The 20865-nt window shown below is 47.2% G+C and overlaps 1 protein-coding gene across 2 annotated transcripts in view; it reads left to right on the top strand.

Moving 5' to 3' along the window:
• The window catches only part of ITGA9 (integrin subunit alpha 9), a 331274-nt gene that overhangs the window by 69596 nt on the left and 240813 nt on the right, over positions 1-20865 (top strand). For both annotated transcript variants that reach the window (XM_070577273.1, XM_008524662.2), the window contains exons 12-15: positions 1462-1552; positions 3910-3955; positions 10208-10362; positions 19537-19697. In XM_070577273.1, coding sequence (XP_070433374.1) covers positions 1462-1552; positions 3910-3955; positions 10208-10362; positions 19537-19697 — 453 coding nt within the window. The remainder of the gene's footprint in view (positions 1-1461; positions 1553-3909; positions 3956-10207; positions 10363-19536; positions 19698-20865) is intronic.

Raw genomic sequence — 20865 nt, 5'->3', positions numbered from 1 at the left:
CCCAAATGGACCACCCCTTCGCTCTTCCCCCTTGTCCCAGCCACGCCATACCTTAGAAATGCAAACCCAGGGCAGGCTACTGCTCACGTTGGACTTCAGAGCTGAGCTTCAAGATGTGGCTTTTAAGAAATGTGCAGACACACATACACATTTGTTTAGATGGAGCCGTGTGGGATGTGGGCTCTGCCTGTTAGCAAGAGACATTTCTTCAGTGTTTCTTACAGTGTTCTGCTTTGTACTTTGATGCTTTCACATTTCCTGCTGGATGGCTTAACTGAAAGATGGCAAGCAGAGGGTTGTTTGCAGTGATTGGCTGCTGGGGGGGCGGGAAACATCCCTGGCGTCTCCATCTGTAGATCCTATGGAAATCCCCCTCCCCACACTCCTGACTTTGCAGGATGTCTCACTAAGGAAAATGATAAGGAAAACGTCCATAGTGAGTTCCTGGATATCTGTTTCTGACGTGGATTTTGCATGGCATGAAAACAAAGCATTTCTTTTATCATCCACAATGAGGGCATTGTGGGGTAAGTCTCCCCAAGGAAAGGGAAGCAGGAACAGGTTAGAAGGTGGGACTTTTCTGATTCAGGAAGTTCGATATCTTTGTGAGGAACTGTGCCGCGTGAATGTCAACGTATGATGCAGACTGGATGTACAACAAATAGTCTTGAACCAAGGCGGCATGTGTTAACATACGTTGAATTTAATGATGAATAAAACGTAAGTACAGATGCTGGTATGCCCTGTAGTGGTGGAGCTGTGAATTCTGAATGGTTGGTTGAGGGCTGCATTTTAGGGGGGAGGGCAGCTTCAGCTGATTTTTTTTTTAAATTTTCTACAGTTTATAGAGGGTTCTGTGGAGTTCTAGATTTACTAGGTAAAACTGTGTCATCCTCTCTGTGAAACTCAGGAGCCTGGAGCTCTTCTGATTGGCTCAATTGAGAGGCGGTTTCCACACGGCCGTCTTTTCCAGCTAGATGTGCTAATGGCCTGTCCACCTGGGGAAGGACTTGCGTGTGCCTCTTAGAAGAGGACTGTTACATGTTTAGTGCATATTTGGGTAGAGAGATATAAGGTAAATATATTCTTAGAATTTCAGCCAGCTATACCTGTGTAAAAACAAAACAGAACCTCCATTAGAAATGGAAGTTAAACTTTATCCATTTTGAACTTCATTCAGCATGTCCAAACATTAACATGCTAGTCTTGGTTGGTTTTTTCATTAGCACTGAACTTAGAAAAAAATTTTACATGATGATATTTGGCTAAGGCAACTAATATAAAGGAGTGTGTGGTCTTTGGTGCCCTGCTAAAGGCCCACTGATCAAATTAGGACTATGTTTTTTTCTTTCAACAACTTCAAGCCCAAGTGTCCTCGGGAAGCTGGGCTGCGACAGTTGTGGTTCTTATTTGTGAGTGTGCTCCTTTCCGGTGACTCAATTTCCCTATTATCTGTTTCAGAAACTGTCGGGGAGGAAGATAAGTCCTGTACTACGGATGTTTGGTCAGTCCATATCAGGAGGCATTGATATGGATGGAAATGGCTATCCTGGTAAGCTGTTTTTCTCTAAAGGCATGTGAGATAAACAGAGAGAAATGAGGTAGAATAATTTCCAGTTTGGTAAGCAGTGGTTGCATCTATTCAGGCTTAGGAAATTTCACACAATAGAATGGGGCGTTTTGCCTGGTGTTTCATTTTAAGGTGGAAGTGTTGAAGTTTACTTTTGGGTTTTAAAATGACCTACTCTGAAGGGTTTAAGGACCAGAAGGGCGGGTTTTTACAGTGACTTCTGTGGCAGGAAGTCTTTCTAATGTGAAAAAGCACCATCCACATTAAAATGATGAACAGTGAAACCTCCTGTTTCCCTTGATATTCTACCGTATTCAGAGGCTTCTTGCTCTTGAGCCCTCTCGAAGGAGCTGAGCAGCACCTTCCCCACCCTCAACCCCACAAGAAAATTATTGAGAGAAAGATTTGGAGCAAAAAGAAAACCATGTCCTTCCCCTAACGGACAAAACAGACCTCATCATTCAAGGCTGGCTGGCTTGTCTTCAGGGTTAATTCGTGCCTTGTGGTGGTTGAGGCTAATTGAATATAAATGTACAATTTCAAACCCCAAGTGATATCCGGTTTAGGTAGAATTGACTGGGCAGTGGAATAATGGTTCTTTTGGTGTTTAAAGGGACGGAGTAGGGTGAGGTGAGGAAACAAAGATAATTTGAAAAAATCCAAGATCATCATGGAATTCAGAAAAAAATGTCCTGAAACTATAGGTCATTTTGCTTTTAAGAAAATATTTTTTTCCCACTTAAAATGCCTCAGGAGGATCTGGGAAAACTAATGCAATCCTGTATGAGGGCACCAAATTTTGTAGTTTCGTACAGGTAGGAGTTTTGTTCATCCCTCTAACTTGACAGAGCCAGGGGGAGTGGGAATAGAAAAGGGTCATTGTGAAGGTTTGGTCCCTGTAGGCCCTCATGGGTGTTTTTAAGTTTGAGAAAGCAATTCTCTGTGTTCTGGGCAATTTGTGGCCATCCCTAAATAATACCTTACATTGGTTTAGCACTTTAATGTATGCAAAATGCTTCCACATGCAATGTATGTTTTACAGTAACCCAAGTAGGTAGGTAGAGATGGAGGTGTCCCCGCACTTTACAGACAAGGATACTGAGCCTCGGAGGACTTAGGGGACTGGCCAGAGGCCACCTTGTGGTGGATGGGCCTCCTGGCTCCTGCTCTATAAATGCACGGTGAGCTGGTGTGTTCACACTTCACAACGGATCTGATTTTCTTATCTTGCATTTTTCATAAAAGAAATGGCAAATTCATCAATTCTTTTATTTTCAAATATCCAGTCAATTCAAAAAGATTATTGGAAAAATAACAAAATTAACAAGCACACCCAAATGCAGAAATTTTAGCAGCACTACAGTTTACAGATTGGCTATTTGTTTTTCCTTAATGAGAGCATCATGTAGACGTAGGGATTCAGACTCTCTTGGTTTCAGATGCTTGGTTCTGGGAAGGAGTCATGGAACCCCAGGGCTGAGGGGTTTATATTAGAGGGAAATTCACTTATTGAATAAGTGAATACTTCCTAAGTTAAAGTTATTTAGGAATAAACATTACTAGCTAACACTTGTGCCTTGACTTACAGCTGACCTGGTATTTTCATGAATTTTCTGACTTAGGTATCTGATTTAATTTATTTAATAAGTATTATGTTTAATACATTTAATATTATATTTCATAAATATTTTCTGATTTAAGTATTATGAAATATCATCAGCCTTTGAGGGAGACACTGAGGATGATTGTCTCCATTGTACAGACAAGGATTCTGGGAGAGACTCTGAGGTCACAAAGAGTTAGGGCTGGAGCAGAGATGATTCACATGTTCTGCAGAACCTCGAGCTTTTTCCAAGAGTCATTTAATTCTAGGTGTCCTTTTCTCTGATTCACTCGTGTCCAAAAGAAATATATGTGAGCCACATATGTGACTTAAAATATTCTAGTAACCACATAAAAGAGATAAAAAGAAACAGGTGAAATCAATTTTAACATTTTATTTAGTCCAATATATCCAACATATTATCATTTCAACATATAATAAATATAAAAATTATTAATGAGATAGCTTTTTGTAGTACGTCTTTGAAATCTAGTCTGTATTTTATACTCACAGCACATCTCAATGCAGATCAGCCACGTATCAAGGTCTCAATAGCCGTATCTGGTGGTTGGCTGCCATATGGGAGAGTGTGGCTCTAACTCTACAAAATAGTGCAGAGGATGGTTGTTGGGCCCTGGACCTCGGGGCTGGGCCTCCGTTGCTGTGGAGTACCTTGCCAGAGGAGGGTGGGAGAGGCTTCAACAAATTTCTGACTCTGTAAATTTCTGGTTTTCAGATGTAACTGTTGGAGCCTTCATGTCTGACAGTGTGGTTCTTCTAAGGTGAGATGCTTCACTCTTGCTTCTTGGATTTTGTTCTTCATGGGTGAGGAATGGAATGTGGTGGTGCGGTGGGGAAGGGGGCACAGAGAGTTATTCACCGTTAGTCAGCAATTCCTTCTGTCCTGTTCCTGGCGGGCAGAGGTGCTTAGCAAGTGGGACTGCTACCTTTGTCTTCTCGTTCTTATTATCCTCTATCCTAGGGTTTCCAGCTGGTGGGCCTTGAATGGCTTACATGTGTGAGATAATAGCATCCCGGAGCATCTGGGCAGAGTTTGGGGTGGACTGCCTTTTGCCATGAACAATCCCTTCCATTAACGTGCTCTACACTTATTGTCATTTCCGATGGGGGCCACGACACTTGAGGGACTAGGAAGCACTGTCCTATCCCATCTCTTTTTCCCCACACCCTTCATCCCCTGCTGTGCACCTCATCAGTCCCCAGCCCCAAAGGGACTGGGAGCCTTTTGCCCGTTGGGCAGCTCTTCATTCTCTGGTGGCAGCAGAGGTGAGGGATGTGAACTTAGGCCCAGTGCTCACTGAGGCCCGTTCAGTCTAGATCTCTCCTACAAAGGCCAGTGGGCTGCCATCCCGTCCATGAACTGTCTCCAAGTATTTCTGTCTGTATGAGTCAGAAGAGGCAGAATTACACTTTGGAGTGGGAGCCAACTCTTAGTTTTTGTTAGAAACCTGATGGCAGAACTTTCTAAAATAGGCTAGTAGGATCTTAGAGCTGGAAGGGATCCCAGAGGCCATGTCGTTCCACACTCTGGATTCTTCTCATTCAGCAGTGCCTTCCTTTGAGTCCCCACTGCAGGGTCACACAGCCTTCTCTTGAATGAGGAGCCCCCATGGATGGGGGCCTAGTAACTTCTAAGGGAGCCACTTAACCCCCAGGTAACTCAAAATGTTAAATTGTTAAAGAGGCAGAATAGCCGTGTGGTTGAGTGTAAACTCTGGGGCTAGGTGGCCTGGGTTCCAACCCTGACTGTGCTCTTACAAGGTGAGTTTCCTGGGCAAGCCTGGTAACCTCTCTTTCAGGATTCTCATCCCTTCAACAAGATGGGTTGAACGTCTTACCTCACTGGGTTCTTCTGAGAACTGATGGGTTAGCACATGTAAAATGCATAGAGCAGTGCCTGGTTTAAGTGCTCAATAAATGTTAACAACTCTTACATAAATTGGTTAAATTTGCCTCCCCAAATTCTGCTTCTTGGTCCCATATCTTCCACCTAGCCACCCTTCAGCATTTGAAGGTGGCAGTTGTGTCCCCCAGGTGGTGACTTCACTAAGATGAAACCTTCCTTGTCCCTTTCATTGCTCTCCACGGGGCTGGATTTCTGCTTTCTTTCTCACCCCTTCCTCTGGGTTGACAGTTTTCCTCTCAGTTAAAGCAGCTTCGGTGGCTGCAGATGATTGAAGGGAGACTTGCGAAGCGGGTGTTCCACCGGGTGCCTCTGTGGGGTCGTTTCCACTCTCTTCACTATCCTGAGCAGCTTGCTCTGGCTTGTCAGGATTCCTCTTGGGTAAAACACGTTCCCGGCTTCTCGTAGTGGAAAATAGGCCCTCTCAAAACCAGGAGCATCTGGCTTAAGGTACATCCTGTAGATTCTGCTTTTTCATTGTTCTTGTATTTTATAAACTTCGAGCTGTGAGCTCCAACCCAAAGGGGCTTTTCTTGTTCTCTCATTCGTGGTGAGGGACAGCCTCCTCCAAGAGTCTGTCCACATGGATGTAATGTGAACTGAGGCAGTTACATGGTGGAAGGTTAGATCTGATGAGGTGAAAGCTACCAGGGGCAAATGTAAAGTCCTTTGCGAACGCCAGGGAGAGCTTGTGGAGAGAAGAGGCTTCAGGAGAGGAGCTGGGGAGCATGGAGCTGGATGGAGGTGGTCAGCAGAGGGCCATGATAGCCGCGGGAGGAGTGTGCAGGGATGACGAGACCACAACACACATTGACCTGTTGAGATGCAACTGTGTGTCAGATCCCGGGTATAAGGTGGAGAAGAACTAGTAGAAATAAATAATCATACAACCCATGTTTGCTAAGACTCCCCATATACAGGCACTATTTAAGCACATGTGTACATTAACTCTTTTTTGTTGTATTTTTTTTATATTGAAGTATAATTGGCATACAACAGAACCTGCCAATTGAAGTATACTGTCTGATGAGTTTTAACCAGTGTATACACCTGTGTAACTACCACCCCCATCAAGATGAAGAGCATTTCCATCAGCCCAGAATGTTTCCTCTTGCCTCTTTATAGTCACATCCCTCTCCTGATAGACAACTTCTTCTCATTTCTGTCACCATAGGTCAGTTCTAGAATTTCACATAAAGGGAATTATACAGTATGGACTCTTGTTTCTGGTTTCTTTCACTTAATGTTTTTGAGATTCATCCATGTCATTGTATGTTCAATTTTTCCCTCCTTACTGAGTAGGATTCCATTGACTGAATACACTATAGTTTATCTGTTCTCTTGTTGATAGAACATGTATTAATTCTTAGTCTTCTTAACAAAGCCATGACATAGATATTATTATTATCCCCATTTTATGAATGAGGAAAGCAAGTGACATAGGGGTTTTATTAATTTTAAAAAAGGAGATAATTATGGATTGTGGTAAGTGGCATGAGGATGATAAAGCAGGGTGAGGTGGTCAGGGGGACCCACATCAAGCTCAGCAAGGAGGCCAAGTAGAGTGAGGCCTGAGTCTTGTTGGAGGTGGTGGTGGGGGCTCTCACCGGTGCCCTTGGCTGTAGTAGGTCTAGAGAAGTGAGAGGCAGAAGCCAGATGGCTATGGGTGGGTGAGAGGAGAAACAAGAAAACAGACAGTGAATCTCAACTCCTTTCCAGAAGCTTGGCTGCAAAGGAGCAGATGGGATTGGCAGGTGGTTCAAAGAAGATATTTTAAGGGTGGGAGCTTCTCAGCCAGTGTTTAGGCTGAGAACATCTTTGAAAGCTTCCCTGCTCTCCATGAGTCCCTTACTCTCCTGAAAGGATCAGAAGTGGTCACCTTCAGCTTCATCCTCATCCGTATGAACCTCACCCTGACCCCATTCCTCTCTTGGGGCCTGGAGAGGTTGAAGAGGCAAGAGGAAGGAGGGGAGGCTAATGCAGGGGAGATGAGGGAGGTGAGGGAGATGGGATCTGGTGTACAGGCTGTGGGTGGGGCTGGGGCCTTGACTTCTGATCCAGGCCCCAGTATTGGAAGGGGCTCAGCACAAGGTACCGTTTGGGATGTGGATGAGGGTGAACCTGAGGGTGACCACCTCAGGTCTCTTCCAGGAGTGTAAGGGACACAGGGAGCAGGGAAGGTTTCAAAGATGAGCTGGGACCCTTCAGAGAAGGAGCGGGGAGGGAGGGGCTGCCAAGCGTGTCTGAGGGGCCAGGTGGTTTTGACATCTGTGTGGCATCTGTTGATAAGGTGCTGGATGTGGCTGAACAGCTGTGAACAAGATGGTCTGGAGACTTCAGCTGACTAAGCAACGTAGGGGTCCCAGTCATGACCTGGTTGACAGGCAAGTTAGGTAGATTTTGAGTTACCTCAGGGTTTGGGTGGACCAGAAAAGGGAGGAGGGCCAGGAAACCCTGCATGTGCACGTACATACAAACACACCGTGCTCATTCTTAAACATCCTACAAGGGAGAGTCTGGAGGTGTGTGGGTTAGGAATGCTTTGAGCTACCACTAAGGGAAAGCTGTACTGCGAGTGGCTTCAAACTGTAGACCTTAGTGAGTTCCATGGAGTGAGTGGCTCCAGGGAAGGTTTAGTGGCCTAGCATCTTCACCAGGGGTGCAGGCTGTTTATCTGTGCCCCTGTCCCTGCCCTGTAAGCAGCACTGACCCCACAAAAGGCCAGGGTGATTGGAGCAGCACCACATCAGAGAGTGTCCTCATGGTTTTGTTATTTACCTGGAAGTGAAAAATCAGGATTTGAAATGTCAGCCATCAAAGAAGTATGCCAGCCACCAGCTTCTTTAAGATAAAGTCCTGAAAGCATTTGTGATACTGTCCTTGGGTGCCCCTTTGCTTTTATCTCAGAGGCTGGCACACTGGCAGGAGGGACTGTGAAACCCAGTCTCCCGCCCCCCAGGAGCCTGGGCTGACCCAGCTCTGCCTTCAGGAAGTTTGTTTTCTCGGATTAGCTCAGGAGGGCAGGTCCTGTGTTCGGGTGATAGGGGCCTGGTGCTGTGCTGTTGAAGGTCAAAGGAAGTGATCATAGAGGCTTATGACAGATTTCTGAGCTTTTCCTGGTCCACAAACAATACTTGGAGTTGAAATAAAAGGGTTTGTTGGAACTGATCTGACAGATGTTGAAGGAACACGTGCTTGTCAACGTCCTTGTGTGTTATTTCAAAGGATTCCATTTTAACAGCCTTCATCTGGGTCACTTTGCTGGACTGGCTACTTCTGTTTCCTGCTCACCTCACCTTCTTCTGCAGAGCTTTGCGGTGAGAGGAGGAATTGGGCATCCTCCTGCCGAGGTGGCCCTGGGACAATGAGAGGGGCTGGCCTTTTCCTTGGAACAGTGACCAGGCAGGACATGTGCCGTATAGGGTGGGGCTCTCATACGGTGGAGACCAGCTCTCCCTGGTACGTCTGTCTGTTTTGTGAAACTTTGGGCACTCCTGTGGTTTTTAATCCCTTGGCCTAGAGTAAAGTTTGCACCCATTTAATAAGGATTTTTGAACACCTACTATCCTGGGAAGATCAGGATGAATGTGCTAGGAATCCAGCCTTTGGGGGAGCCTGCAGCCTGGTGGGGCTGGTTTACAAATAGATAAGGACCTTTATTAGTAAGTGAGGTAAGGTGTGAGTACAGTGCCGGGACCCAGAGAGGGAGGACATCCAGCCACCATGGTCCCCGAAGGCTTCCTGGGAGAGGGACCCATGATCTGGCTGTTGAAGGGCCATTGGGGCTTTACAGAGTGTCCATTGGCATCTGTCAATCACATTGACCAGGAGTAGACTATTAGTTTACTGAGTTATTTATAACATCTTCTAAGGATGAATCCAGAAGAAAACTGGAAGACCAGGATATTGGATTTCCTTCAGGCACTGCTGTTGTCTGACTTCTGTTAGCCCCACAGCTGGATTTGTTCTGGGAGTCCACACTTCCCTTGTCCTTGTCACAACTGTTCCTGTCTTGAACCATATGTCATGGCAGGGGGGGCAGTGGTGAAATCCCCTATCCCCATCTGTGCCGTGTGTCTCCTTGCTTCCTTTTTTTCTCTGAGGTTTTCATTAATGCTTGCTTCTCTCAGAATCGGTGTTGGTCATCGTTCCCATCTATCTTGTCACCCTGAGTGCTCTTTACCGGATCATTGTACACAAGTGAGGTCGTTGTTTTCAAACCGCTAATGCCCCTTAATCTTATTATGTCACCCAGCGGCTCCTTAGAGGTAAAAGGGTCTGTTTGTGAGGCCTGGAGGGGAGAAGGTTAAGCCCACAGCTTAGGTGACCTCCCCCCCAGCAGATGTTTGCAATGAGAGCAGAATGGTGTGATTCACTCTCAGCTTTTGTCGGCTGCCCTGGGGAATCCATGGAAGGCGCAACAGTGATGTCGTCCATCCATCAAGCACTGGGGGGTGGTCCATGGTGGTGATGGGATGGTGGGTATTTATTCGGTTTCACTTGGTCCTGAGGCCAGGCAGGTTGATTTCTTCAACTCTAAAGTGCTTCGCTGTTAGCAGCTGGGACTCCATTAATCAAGTTCTTTTAGAAAAATTCTTAATGAATTGATGGGACTAAATGAAGCGGGGGAGGTTTGACCCACTGGATGGGACTAGACCTCTGTAGTTCATGCTTAGAATGGCAGTAAGTGCTTTAGGGAAATCCTTGATCCTTCATGTATTTCTCTAGTCGTGCCATTCACCATAGTGACTCCTCTTAAACATTTTCATATCTTCCTAGTAAAATGGAAATCATAACTTAATTGGTGAAATTTTAAATAATCACCGAATATCTGGTGGTTCATTTATGGCTTCAACCAGATGTGTTTTATTAACAACTAACTTGCCTTTATTATTGGGAAACTAACCGTTAATTTATGAGGAAATAAGCCTCTTCTAAAACCAGAAAAGAAGTATTTACAGAGCACGCTGGCCCTTTTCTCTTGGGTTATTTCACACCTGAGTGAAATGCTGGGCTGCAGGCCTAGGATTTGTCCTGCTGGTTTGGTTCTTGTTTGATCTGAGAGCTGCTCCTCAGCACACCTAAGTCACCTTCCTCTCTCGACCCGCAGGGCAAGACCTGTCATTACGGTGGACGTCTCCATCTTCCTCCCAGCCTCCATCAACATCACGGCGCCTCAGTGTCACGATGGACAGCAGCCTGTGAACTGCCTGAACGTCACCGCCTGCTTTAGCTTCCACGGCAGTCACGTTCCGGGAGAAATCGGTAATGAGCTGCCGAGGCAGGTCTCAGGAGCTAGAGGGCTTAGCTGGAGCGCGCTTGCAGGGCGCTTCTGAGGTGCTCTCTCGCTGTGCATCCTGGCTGGTTTTGCAGGCAGCAGGCCCACCGGCCAGGCCTCCTTTCTCTCTCAGGTTCCTCCTCTTCTCTTTTCTGCTTACCTTTGTTTTCCCAATTTAGCGGAACCTCCAGCTCTAGGACAAATAATATTTGGCCCCAGACATCCTTTCCTCAAATGTATGTGGAACAGACTGAAACCTCAGTGGGCCATGGGTGGGACAGGCCCGTGGGACTTGTGGAAATGTAGTGACTGGAGGCTGGCTCTTATGGAACATTCTGTGCAGATAGAAGAAAAGAAGTGGTGGGACTTTGGAAGCTCTTTGAGTTTGTAGCACCAGCCAGATGTCAGGGGGCTTATACCCTTTCCTGTGGATCGGAGGCCACGGATGGGTAGTGCGATTGGGATGCTGAGTTTCACAAAGGCTTAGGTTTCCCAAAGATGCGGAGCTGCTTTGTCAGCTTTGGATGATTGAAAAGAGGTGGCCATCCTGCTGTTTCTGTTTGGGGAATGTTGACTTGCTAGCCCAGCTCCAGAGACTGGCTCAAACCCTGGAGCAAGATAGGATCCCTGTGGGTTAGAATTTACAGCATGTGATCCCTTGAAGGAAATGAATCCAGAGCAGTCATGCAGATTAACAGGTGCTTTGCTTTTACTTGAAAAAGGCTAATTTAATAATAGAAAGTAGAGTTCCAGTAAAAAGGAAAAAACACCGATAAGGACCTGGACTCACTGACTTTCCTAGACATTTCTAGTGTCCTGAGTGTCTTCCCTCCCTACTCGCAGTGTAGTCCTCAGACTAGCAGGCTCAGCATACCCTGTGAATTTGTGAGGGATGTAGACTCTTGGGCTCCCCTCTGGACCCCTGAATCAGAATCTGCATTTTCACAAGATCCTTGCGGGATCGCGTGCACATTTAAGTTTGAGAAACGCTGCTCTGGAGCCACATGGGGGTGCGTGCACACATGCAGATGTGCAGAAACATACTTCCACCTGCTCGTTCATTCGTCAGCTGCACCCTGAATGCTCCGCCTTATTTAACAATATGCTAATCCTTCTAGGCTAACTCTCTCATTGACACTTTATCTTGGTCTTCAGGGGGATTCAATAAGCTCAACAATTAAACCTTGTACCTCTATGGAGTTTTTTGTCTTTTAAAAAGAACTGAGAAATTTCAAAACTGAATGTAAACATACCATGGGCCTGGGACTTGGTTAGCGAGGGAGGAGTAACAAACTTTTTTGGAGAGCCCGGTGAGAAAAAGATACCTGCTCAAGATCATATAGCTATTGGTAAAGCCAGGAGTTGAATTCTTGTCTCCTGATACTTAGTTTTACTTTCCAAAAACTATTTCTCACCACCTCCCTAATTGTTTAAGACACCACAGTCTCTAGGAAAAAAATTTCCTGATGGTCCTGGGACTTGTGATGTAGTTGGACTCCATTAAAAAACATCTTAAAAGAATGATTGAATTGAAGATTAATCTTGGTGTGCATAAAAATAAGCAGAACTATTCCAGAACTCTAAAAAAAAGCAAGCAATTAATAGTTCATGTGTGTTTTCATTTGACAAATAGTTATTACATGCCTGCATGTACCAGGCGTGTCCTCATGGAGCTTCTAATGGGAATTACAGAGTTTCTACTATTTTGATCCTGAAGCAGTGTACACAACTTTCAGGCTCTTTAACTACATCATTGTTGTGGTGGAAATGTAGGTAAATTGGTGTAGCAGGAACAGAAGAGAAGAAACCAAGATGCCAGCTTTGAGCTAGGGTGATTTCAGAGCATAAGACAAGTGGTAGGGCAAACTCTGATTTGAAGGTTCATGAGCTGAGCAAGGAGGAGACATGGGCATCACCTCATGCTGCTCCTGACCAGTGGCCCTTTCTGGGGCTCCAGTCACTGGGGCTCCTTTCATTGACTTGTAGGCAGAATTATAATGGAGGACTAGGCTTAGCTATGCCCCTGAAGTGTTGGGGTATAATGGAAGAGACAGGCTATTGACTGACATACAGTACTGCACCTCCTGGGCAGCGTGGAGCAACCTGGCTAATGTCAACATGAGGGTGGTGAACTTTCAGCAGGAGTTCACCTTCCCATTCTCGTCGCTTCCTTATCCTCCATCTGTCTCATAGGTTCGTTGATGAAGTCAAACATCCCTTTGCAGTCTAAGGGGAGATTTCCCACTTTTGAAATCAATAGGGCAATGCAGAAAATTATCCATCCCTGGCATTTTTCTATCTCTTCCCTTGGCATTCAGGGAAATGCGTTATATCTCACTCTTTGCAGTAAAGGAGAAATGCAGAAATCTGCCAAATAATGAGTTGGCAGTAGAATATGGAAAGTTTGAGGAGGGAAAAATGGGCAGCCACTATGGAAATGTGATGGGAAATCAGGTGGAGATGAAAGGTAGCTTGTCAAGTAGCTGTGTGGGTCCAGCAGTGGGTGGGGTGTTCTGGAGTCCAGCATAGAAGGCAGCCCCTTGGCTCTGCACAGTCAGGAAGATCAGCTCCCTGGTCTCCAGATGGAGGGAGGGTAGGGGCATCTACAGGGCACAGACATCCTCCAGGCTTGGCAGTTAGTGCTGGTCAGCTCAGTATCATCACCAAGGACTCTGCATTGGGAGCCCAAGGCTAGGGCTATAGCTATGAGCCTTCCTCACTCCTACTGCTGGCAGCTGCAGAAGAGCCATGCTGGTGGTGGTGGCCACAGAATGCCTGGCAAATGAGTGTCTGCCTTGGGCAGGCCTTCCAGGCACCTCTCAATATCTTTATATCCAGGGCTGAGTTTGTCAGTGGAATGGCTACATTTGAGCAGTGCAGCCTGGGTAGTGCAATAAAGAGATACCAGGGGTGTGCTAGCTACTCCTGATAAGCTGTCAGAAGTGGTATCTATCTGCTGGTATCTTCAGTCACAGGAACTGTCTGGGGATGCTTTTGGGAGCCATAAGCAATTGATGTTACAGTCTTGTGTCTGGTTCCTTCTCTCCCTTGGGACCTGGTGGGGTTCAAGCATACACACAGAGAAGGGACTCTATTTGCCTCTTCATTTCTTTTTTTGCGTTAGCAGTGGAAAACCACAGCTCCCACTTGGCTGTGAGAGTATTCAGGACCAGCTGATTAGCTGAGCCGTGAGGGGCTGCTGCGGCTTCTGGCAGTACCGTGGGAACCACAGAGGTTCTCTGTAGGAGGTGACCCTGCCTTGGCCTCTGTAACAGGGCCCAGTCAGGAAAACAGAAAACCACAGCAGTTATTTTAACAGAGAGAATTTAACATTGGGAATCTGTTAAGTAGGTCAGGGAGAACTTGGTAGTAACTATAGGAAGCAGCCGCCACCACTTCTAGGTCTGCACCAGAGGGTCTCAAAGGGTGGTCTCCAGACCAGCTGCAGCAGTAGCACGTGGGATCTTGTCAGAAAGGCAAATTCTAATGGAATCTGAAACTCTGAGGGTGGGGCCTGACAGCCTGTGTTTTAGCAAGCTTCCAGGCGGCTTAGATTTGACAGCCCTCATCAAGGAGGACAAAGGGACAATGTTAGAGTTGGGGTGAACCACTTCCTTGGGGTTATCAGAACCTATAAGTGCTAAGAAGGGACCCTGTGGACCTTGGATCTAAACCTTGGAGGAGGGGGTACTGGCTGGTGCTGCTGGAGTTCCTGGGGTTGGGGGGGGGTGGTGCAGTGAGCCTCGCTGTGGGGGTGTGGGGGAAAAACTGAAACTAGAATTAACTGCTGTTGGGACCAGCTGCCATGGGAAACTGTCTCTGGGTTAAGCTGTTAGGAATAGGAAGCAGGCAGGAAGGAGCAAGCCCCTCTCCCTCCTCCAGCCTTGCAGCCTCCCTCAAGCTCTCCATCTTGGCAGAGCCTCACAGAGAGCCGCTGGCAAAGCAGAAATGAGGTTTGCAGAGTCCCAGCCACAGTGTTGCAGAGCACAGAAGGGCGGGTTTGGATCTGAGAGACAATAGCTTTGTAAACCCACACAGCAGATAGCCACTCACGTGGAGCTACTGAAGCACCTGTGGAGTCCTTCCATCAACAAATAGTTATTAAGCTCTTAAAAGGGCCAGGCTCCGTGCCTAGTCCTGGGCACAGAGCAGACAACAGGCCAGGCAGTGTCCTTGCTGCCATCGAGCTTGCGTTCTCTGGGGAGGGAGGCATACAAGACAGAAACAACTGGTGCACCCTCGCTCCTTCTTCTGGGTATGTCTGAACCCCTTCGTGTGGCAGGCCCTGTGCTCCGTGCTGGGGTGCAGACACTGCGTCCAAACCTAGCAGCCCATAGAACAGGTTTATAACATATTGCATCAAGGAGTTTAAAACAAGAGTTCTGCCTATCCCAAGTCTTATTAATCACTTCATTCTTGGCTTGGGGAGCAGCCTGTGGGTCCCTGGAGCTTCCTGGCTGCCATAAGGAAGGGTGGTGAGTGCTGTGCTGGAGAGGGCTCTGCCCCTTGCCCATGGGCCAGGCCTGTACTTACTTGCTGGTCAGGCTGAAGACTAAATGTGCTTGTCAATCTCTGGAGGCAGAGAATGGACCTGGCGATTCTGGATTCTCACCAGAGTGCTAAATGAAAACCAGGAAGGGATGAGCCCTAAGTGGTTGTGTTTTGTGCCCTGATCTGGTGCTGCCATGTTTCCATGGCTCTCAGAGAACCTCACAAAGCTGTGAGCGAGCAGGGGTGCCTGCCGTGTTTCGAGACAAGCAGTTGGGCCCAGGTCCTGAGAGATGGCAGCAAGGTCATCCAAGCCACGCACAGAAATAGGGTTGAAAGCAGGTGACTTGTCCCCAAACCTTCCTTCTGGCTTTAGGGGTGCATTTCTGCTCCAGAGTGTTTACACAGAACATTCTCTGAGCTCCTCCTGGTCTCTGGAGAAGCATGGAGATGGGATAAGGAGGCAAATCTATGTTATATGAGGAATGGGGTAACCTAGTTTAATAATTACCACTTGACTCCTTTGAGGGAGGGAGGAAAGCTTAGGAAAGCTAGTATAGTGGAAATGTCCCTTTTCCCCCCTCTCCTGGGAAACTCTAAGGGAAGCTCAGAGTAAGTCTGAAAGGAGGATTTATTAATAGAATTTCACAGCTGAAATCACGTTCTGATGGAGAATGGGAATGAATCAAAACTCGCTGAGAGCGACCAGAGCTGAGTTGATGCAAGACAGCTGGCTCCCTCCTGGCCCTGGCCGTGTGGGGGCCCTTGGGAACCCGCTGGGGGCGGGGAAAGGAGGCGGCTGAAAGCATTACTTGGGGCTGATCAGCTTTTCCATCAACATGACATCATTCGACATGGCGTGGACACAAGCTGCCAGAAAGAAAACCTGAAGATGTGAAATGTGCTGTTGGAGCAGGCCCTAATCAGAACCAGCACCCTCCCCGGGTCCCGGCTGGCTGGGCTGGCTTGCATTATAGGCGGCCCTTGGCAGCTCGGCCAACCTGAGGCGCCCCCCCTCCCTTGGGGCGGGGCTGCTGAACCAAGCGAGCTGATTGGCTGCTTCTCCGGCATCTCCTCCACTTCTTAGGGGCTCCTTTTCAGACGCCCTTGAGGTGGGTGCTGTTTAAAACTCCCAGTGGAGCTCAGGGCTTCAGAGTGGTCTGCGCTTCTTGCCACTGGGGCGGTTACGAGACCCTCCTCACTCAGGCCACGTTTCCCATCATTCAGTCTCCTGGCGGCTTTCTTCTAGAGGAGTTTGACACAGAGCTGACTTCTTTTTGTGTAACTTAAAATGTCAAAGTAAATTTTCAATCAAGGAGAAGCACTAAGTAGTCAGTTCTAAAGATGAAATGCTTTCAAAATGATTGCGCTTGGCGAATTGGATAATTTGGTCTGTCTGTGATTGTATGTATACGTTAGCATTTTAGAAAAATCGGATAGGTGAACGTGTTGGCATGGCCACGCTCAGTTCCTCAGGTCCTCAGCTCAGTTTCTAGTAACTGGGAGCTGTTTCCCCCCTCCCGTGATTGCAAGAGGAATATATTGGGTCAACACTTCTGCAGTGAGATGGGGCTTTGGAGGACTAAAGTGGGTGTTTGTGAAGTACCCAGCATAGTGCTTGGCACACACTGAAGGTTAAATTCATTCCCTTTTCTGGACTTTCCCCATCTTAATTTAGATTCTCTTAGAAGTAGAGCCTCTGTTAAGGATTTGGGTGCATGTTGCTGATTCAGGGGTTGTTCCTAGGAAGCGCCGGTAAGAGAGAGACAATGAGACAGGAAGGGAAGGCAGCTGCGTTTGTCAGGGATCACCAGAGAAACAGAAGCAATAGGGGGTGTGTATATTGATATTGCAGCTTGCAGGCAGCCTGGGAGCAGCATTCCTTCTTTTTGGGGTGGACCTCGGTCTTTTAAAGCCTTCAGCTGGTTAGATGAAGCCTGCCCACATTATGGAGGGTAATCAGGCGTATTCAAAGTCTACTGATTCAAATGATATCTCGTCTGAAAAATACTTCACAGTGACATCCAGATTGGTGTTTGACCAAACATCTGGGTACTGTGGCCCAGTCAAGTTGACACGTAAACCTTCACGGCAGCCAGATAGAGAGTGTGTTATTGAGCAAGTTACCACTGTGGGAAGGAAGCTGGAGCTGAATCCTTCTGAGGAACCCTGGGAGTCGGTGTAGAACACACTTCACAGTTACCCCCCACTAAGGGACAGTGGGCTGTGGTCACGCTTTACTGAGGGCTGCTCTGGGGACTTCTCTGGCACTCCAGGCCTGCCATGCCCATGGGCAGAAGCACAGTGAAAGCCCTTGGGAATTAGAATGCAGGTGCTGGCAGTTGCAAGTTGGGCTGGACAGCTGAGAAATGGTGAAAACCAAGAGAACATGGGTCGGGCACTGATGCTGTCTGCTCTGTCTTCCTGTCTTCGTTTCCAGCCAGGCTTTCTCTGGGCTTGGCTAACTCATTCTGATGCTCTCCATGATCACCATTCCCAAGGGAGGGTAGCCGTAGCTCTCGCCTGGGAGGAAGGCCAGGTTGGGAGCCACAGAGGAGACCCCGCTCAGCAGCTGCCGCCACCACACTGATTTACCCAACCAAGGCCTTCTGGCTCGTCTTCCAGCAGTGCCCATCTCTAGCGCCGATCTTGCAAAACGGAACTTGGAAACTCACTTCATTGATACTTATCCTTTCTTACTGTTTGGCTGTTGTTCAGGGAAACTGTGATCAGTAGAAAGTAAATTTGCCAGAGTTCAGTTCTGTATCTCTGCACTTGTTTGGTTCTGCTATCTGTACATTCAAAAAAATGTGAGTTGTTTGTCAGATAATGTGAAAAATACACCACAAACCAGTGTAGTAGGAATAGCCTGACAGTGGAGATCAGGAGAGTTCTAGATTCGGCTCTGTGAATGGCTCTCTGGCCTGGAGCAAGTCTTATTGTCTTTTGGGGCCTCACTTCCTCATCTGAAAAATAAGGGTTTGGAACTAAATGATCCCAAGGATTGCCTTAAAGCTTTGACGTTCTATGAGTCTACCCCATTTCCTGCCTCTGTCGCCAAGGAAGTTGGTGTGTCACTCTTGTATAGGCTCCTGGTGTTTTCTCTGTTGAAGTACTTTCCCACATGCATTCTTTTCTTAATGTTGCATGGGATGAGCCAGGTCTTGGGTCCGTCCTGGTGCTCCAGCCTTGCCTTGGAAATCAGCTGTTTGCTGAAATCAACAAGTCAGGACAGACTCGCCCTTGCTGACCAGGAATCCAGCTTGGCATGGCAAGATCCCTGAGATGGCAGAGGCCCAGGAAAACCATTAAATGCATCAAAACTATGCCCTGTGGCAGCTGCAGGATGCCCGTCCAGGTCACTTTCCTCTTTCCTTGTTCATACCTCCCCTGGTGGCTGATGCCTTTGATGTTATTAAAAGCCAGAGCCATCCCTACCGCCTGGCTTCACGTACTTAAATGCTGCCAGGCACGAGGCTGCATTTTATTGATTCAAGAGGCCAGCTTCTAGGAGGCTGGCGTGTGGAGACAGGCCAGGGGCTGGGTCATCTGCTTTCCCATTGCTGAGCAGTCTCATCTGATCATTTTAGGGACAGGCAGTTCCTTTTCTGTCACTTTAAAAATGTCATATTCCCTTGAACCCACAAAGCACCTAAAAAATAAAAAGTGTGTGGAGGAGCTGACCTCTGAAACAGGATTCTTTTGTACAGAAAGCAGTGAAATAGATCTCTTGAACTAAAGCCATGTTCACCTGACGAAACACGTAGTCGTATATTTACTAATAGACCCTGTAATAATGGAGGCGAAACCTTCTGGGTTCATCCAGTGTGCGTTCTATATTGTGACCATCTTTTGTTTAAAATCCCAGATTGTGTCCCAGTAGATTCTGCCACCTGACATCACACATTGAGGTGTAGGTGATGAGTTTTCAGGAGTGCACCGCAGTGCAGGCCCTGTGTGGTCAGGGTTTTATTGAAATGATAGGTGTTAGGAAATTGTGCAGCCACTGTCCTCAGCTGCCTGGGAATAAAGTCAGTGTCAACCTTTGCCTGAGTTTTCGTGAGTGTGGGTGCTGTGAGAGCAGGGGCTTGCCTGTGCTGTTCATTGACGCAGCGCCGGTATCCCCTGTGCCTGTCAGTGCTCAGTGGACCATGGATGGCGCACAGTCCAATAGATGTTGGGTTGTGCTCTATAACTGCTACATCTGTGAGCTGAGTCAACATCGCTGGGTGATTTCTCCCTTGTGTTGGGCGTATATCTTATTGCTTTGTAGGAGTCAGTACTCATGCAGCCTTGATAATTTGAGCAGCTTCTAGTAATATTCTGTAGGTTCGCCATGGTGTCTGCTTTTCAGGACACTAATAGTGCTGGGTACAGCTAATTGTCGACGTGTATATTGGTAGCTCAGTTGATAACTCCTGAGGTTTAAATCGGGGAGAGCCATGAAGTGTCATGCACAGAATGTCACCAGCAAGGCATGGGGCATCCTGGTTCTCTCTCAATTCTGTGAGCGCCTGGCTGCATGCTTCTCTCTGAGAAGGTGTTGACTTGAGGCTGCAGTCCTCTGTGCACTGGGGGGCTAGGTATGGGAGGAAATGTGCCTGCGGTCCTGTGAGGGGCAGTGGAGGGGACCTTGTCGCTGTGTCTGACATTTTGACCTTATTTATTGGCAGGCTTGAATTATGTTCTGACAGCTGATGTGGCCAAAAAGGAAAAGGGCCAGTTGCCCAGGGTCTACTTTGTGTTGCTGGGAGAGTCTGTGGGTCAGGTCTCAGAGAAGCTGCAGCTGGTCCACATGGAGGAGACGTGTCATCAGTACGTGGCCCATGTGAAGGTGAGTCCTTTTTGTCCTCAAACGTTGATCTCTACAGGTGTTCATTTGGAACTAGTGGAAACTGCTTTTATTGTGCATTACATATGCTCTGACTTCCAAAGTTTTACTTCCCAAGGAGAACATTCACTTCTTTTTCTCTTGAAGTTGGAGTCTGACAGCCCTTTATTGATCTTACTCTGCTGGTCTCAGCCTCTGAGGGGGTTATGGTGGGGCAGGAAACCACTGACACCGTCTGGCCTTGACTTGTTCTTTTGGGTGGTTTCTCATCCTCTCCCCTTTGTGAGGCTCAGTAGTCAGTCTTCTCTGAGGAGAGCCACAGAAGCACATGCCTCTGGGTATGCAGTGATGCTGGATCACACTGTACCTGATGCCTTTCTCTGTGGACCACTACATGTTAGCTTGTAGTCACAGTTAAGGCATTTTAAAATTGGTTGGACTAGATTTTTCTCCCTTGATTACTTTCTATTTATTTTAGGAGTGCATTTTCTGGCCTTTCTCCCCTCTCACTCTAAATAAACTTTCAAATGTTTTTCTCCTCTTGAAATTGTTTGTTAAATACACTTTGCTGCTAATTCAGGAGGCCAGGCTTTGCTTAGCTACAGAGTGGCCCCTATGCAGGCAGGCTCTGGCAGGATGGGGGTCCTGGTAGTGCCCAGTGCTGCAGGAATGGCCAGCCACCGACCCAGAGGTAGAGTCAGAGAGCACAGGCGCTGCAAGGACCCACAGGACCCAGGCCATGGTGGGTGAAATGAATGTGAGTTTTGGAGCCACACAGACCTGGTTTATGTCTAGGCCAAATGAGTACTTTTACCTCTCTGTGTCTCAGTTTGTGCATCTCTAAAATGGGCACAGTGATATTTATCTTGAAAGGTGGTCATAAGAATTAAACATTACATGATGAATATACTTAAAGGACCTTGCATGGAGTTGGACACATAGCAGGCACTCAGCATTATTACTATTTGGTTGAGCCATACGTAATTGCCAAAATTCTAACATTCTTGACTTACAAAAATGGCAATTTCATGTAGCTCAACCTACTATTATTAGCTAGTGGCTTTCTGGACAATAGTAAAAATAGTCTACAGATTGGAGATGAGGTGTCATTCTGTTCGTGTGTTGTTAGTGCCAGAGCAGGAGAATAACAGCTGCTTCTAGACTCTTCTGG

Source organism: Equus przewalskii, chromosome 15, assembly GCF_037783145.1.
Source record: "Equus przewalskii isolate Varuska chromosome 15, EquPr2, whole genome shotgun sequence".
In the NCBI taxonomy this organism is placed as follows: Eukaryota; Metazoa; Chordata; class Mammalia; order Perissodactyla; family Equidae; genus Equus; species Equus przewalskii.
This window is presented reverse-complemented; position numbering and strand designations above follow the sequence as displayed.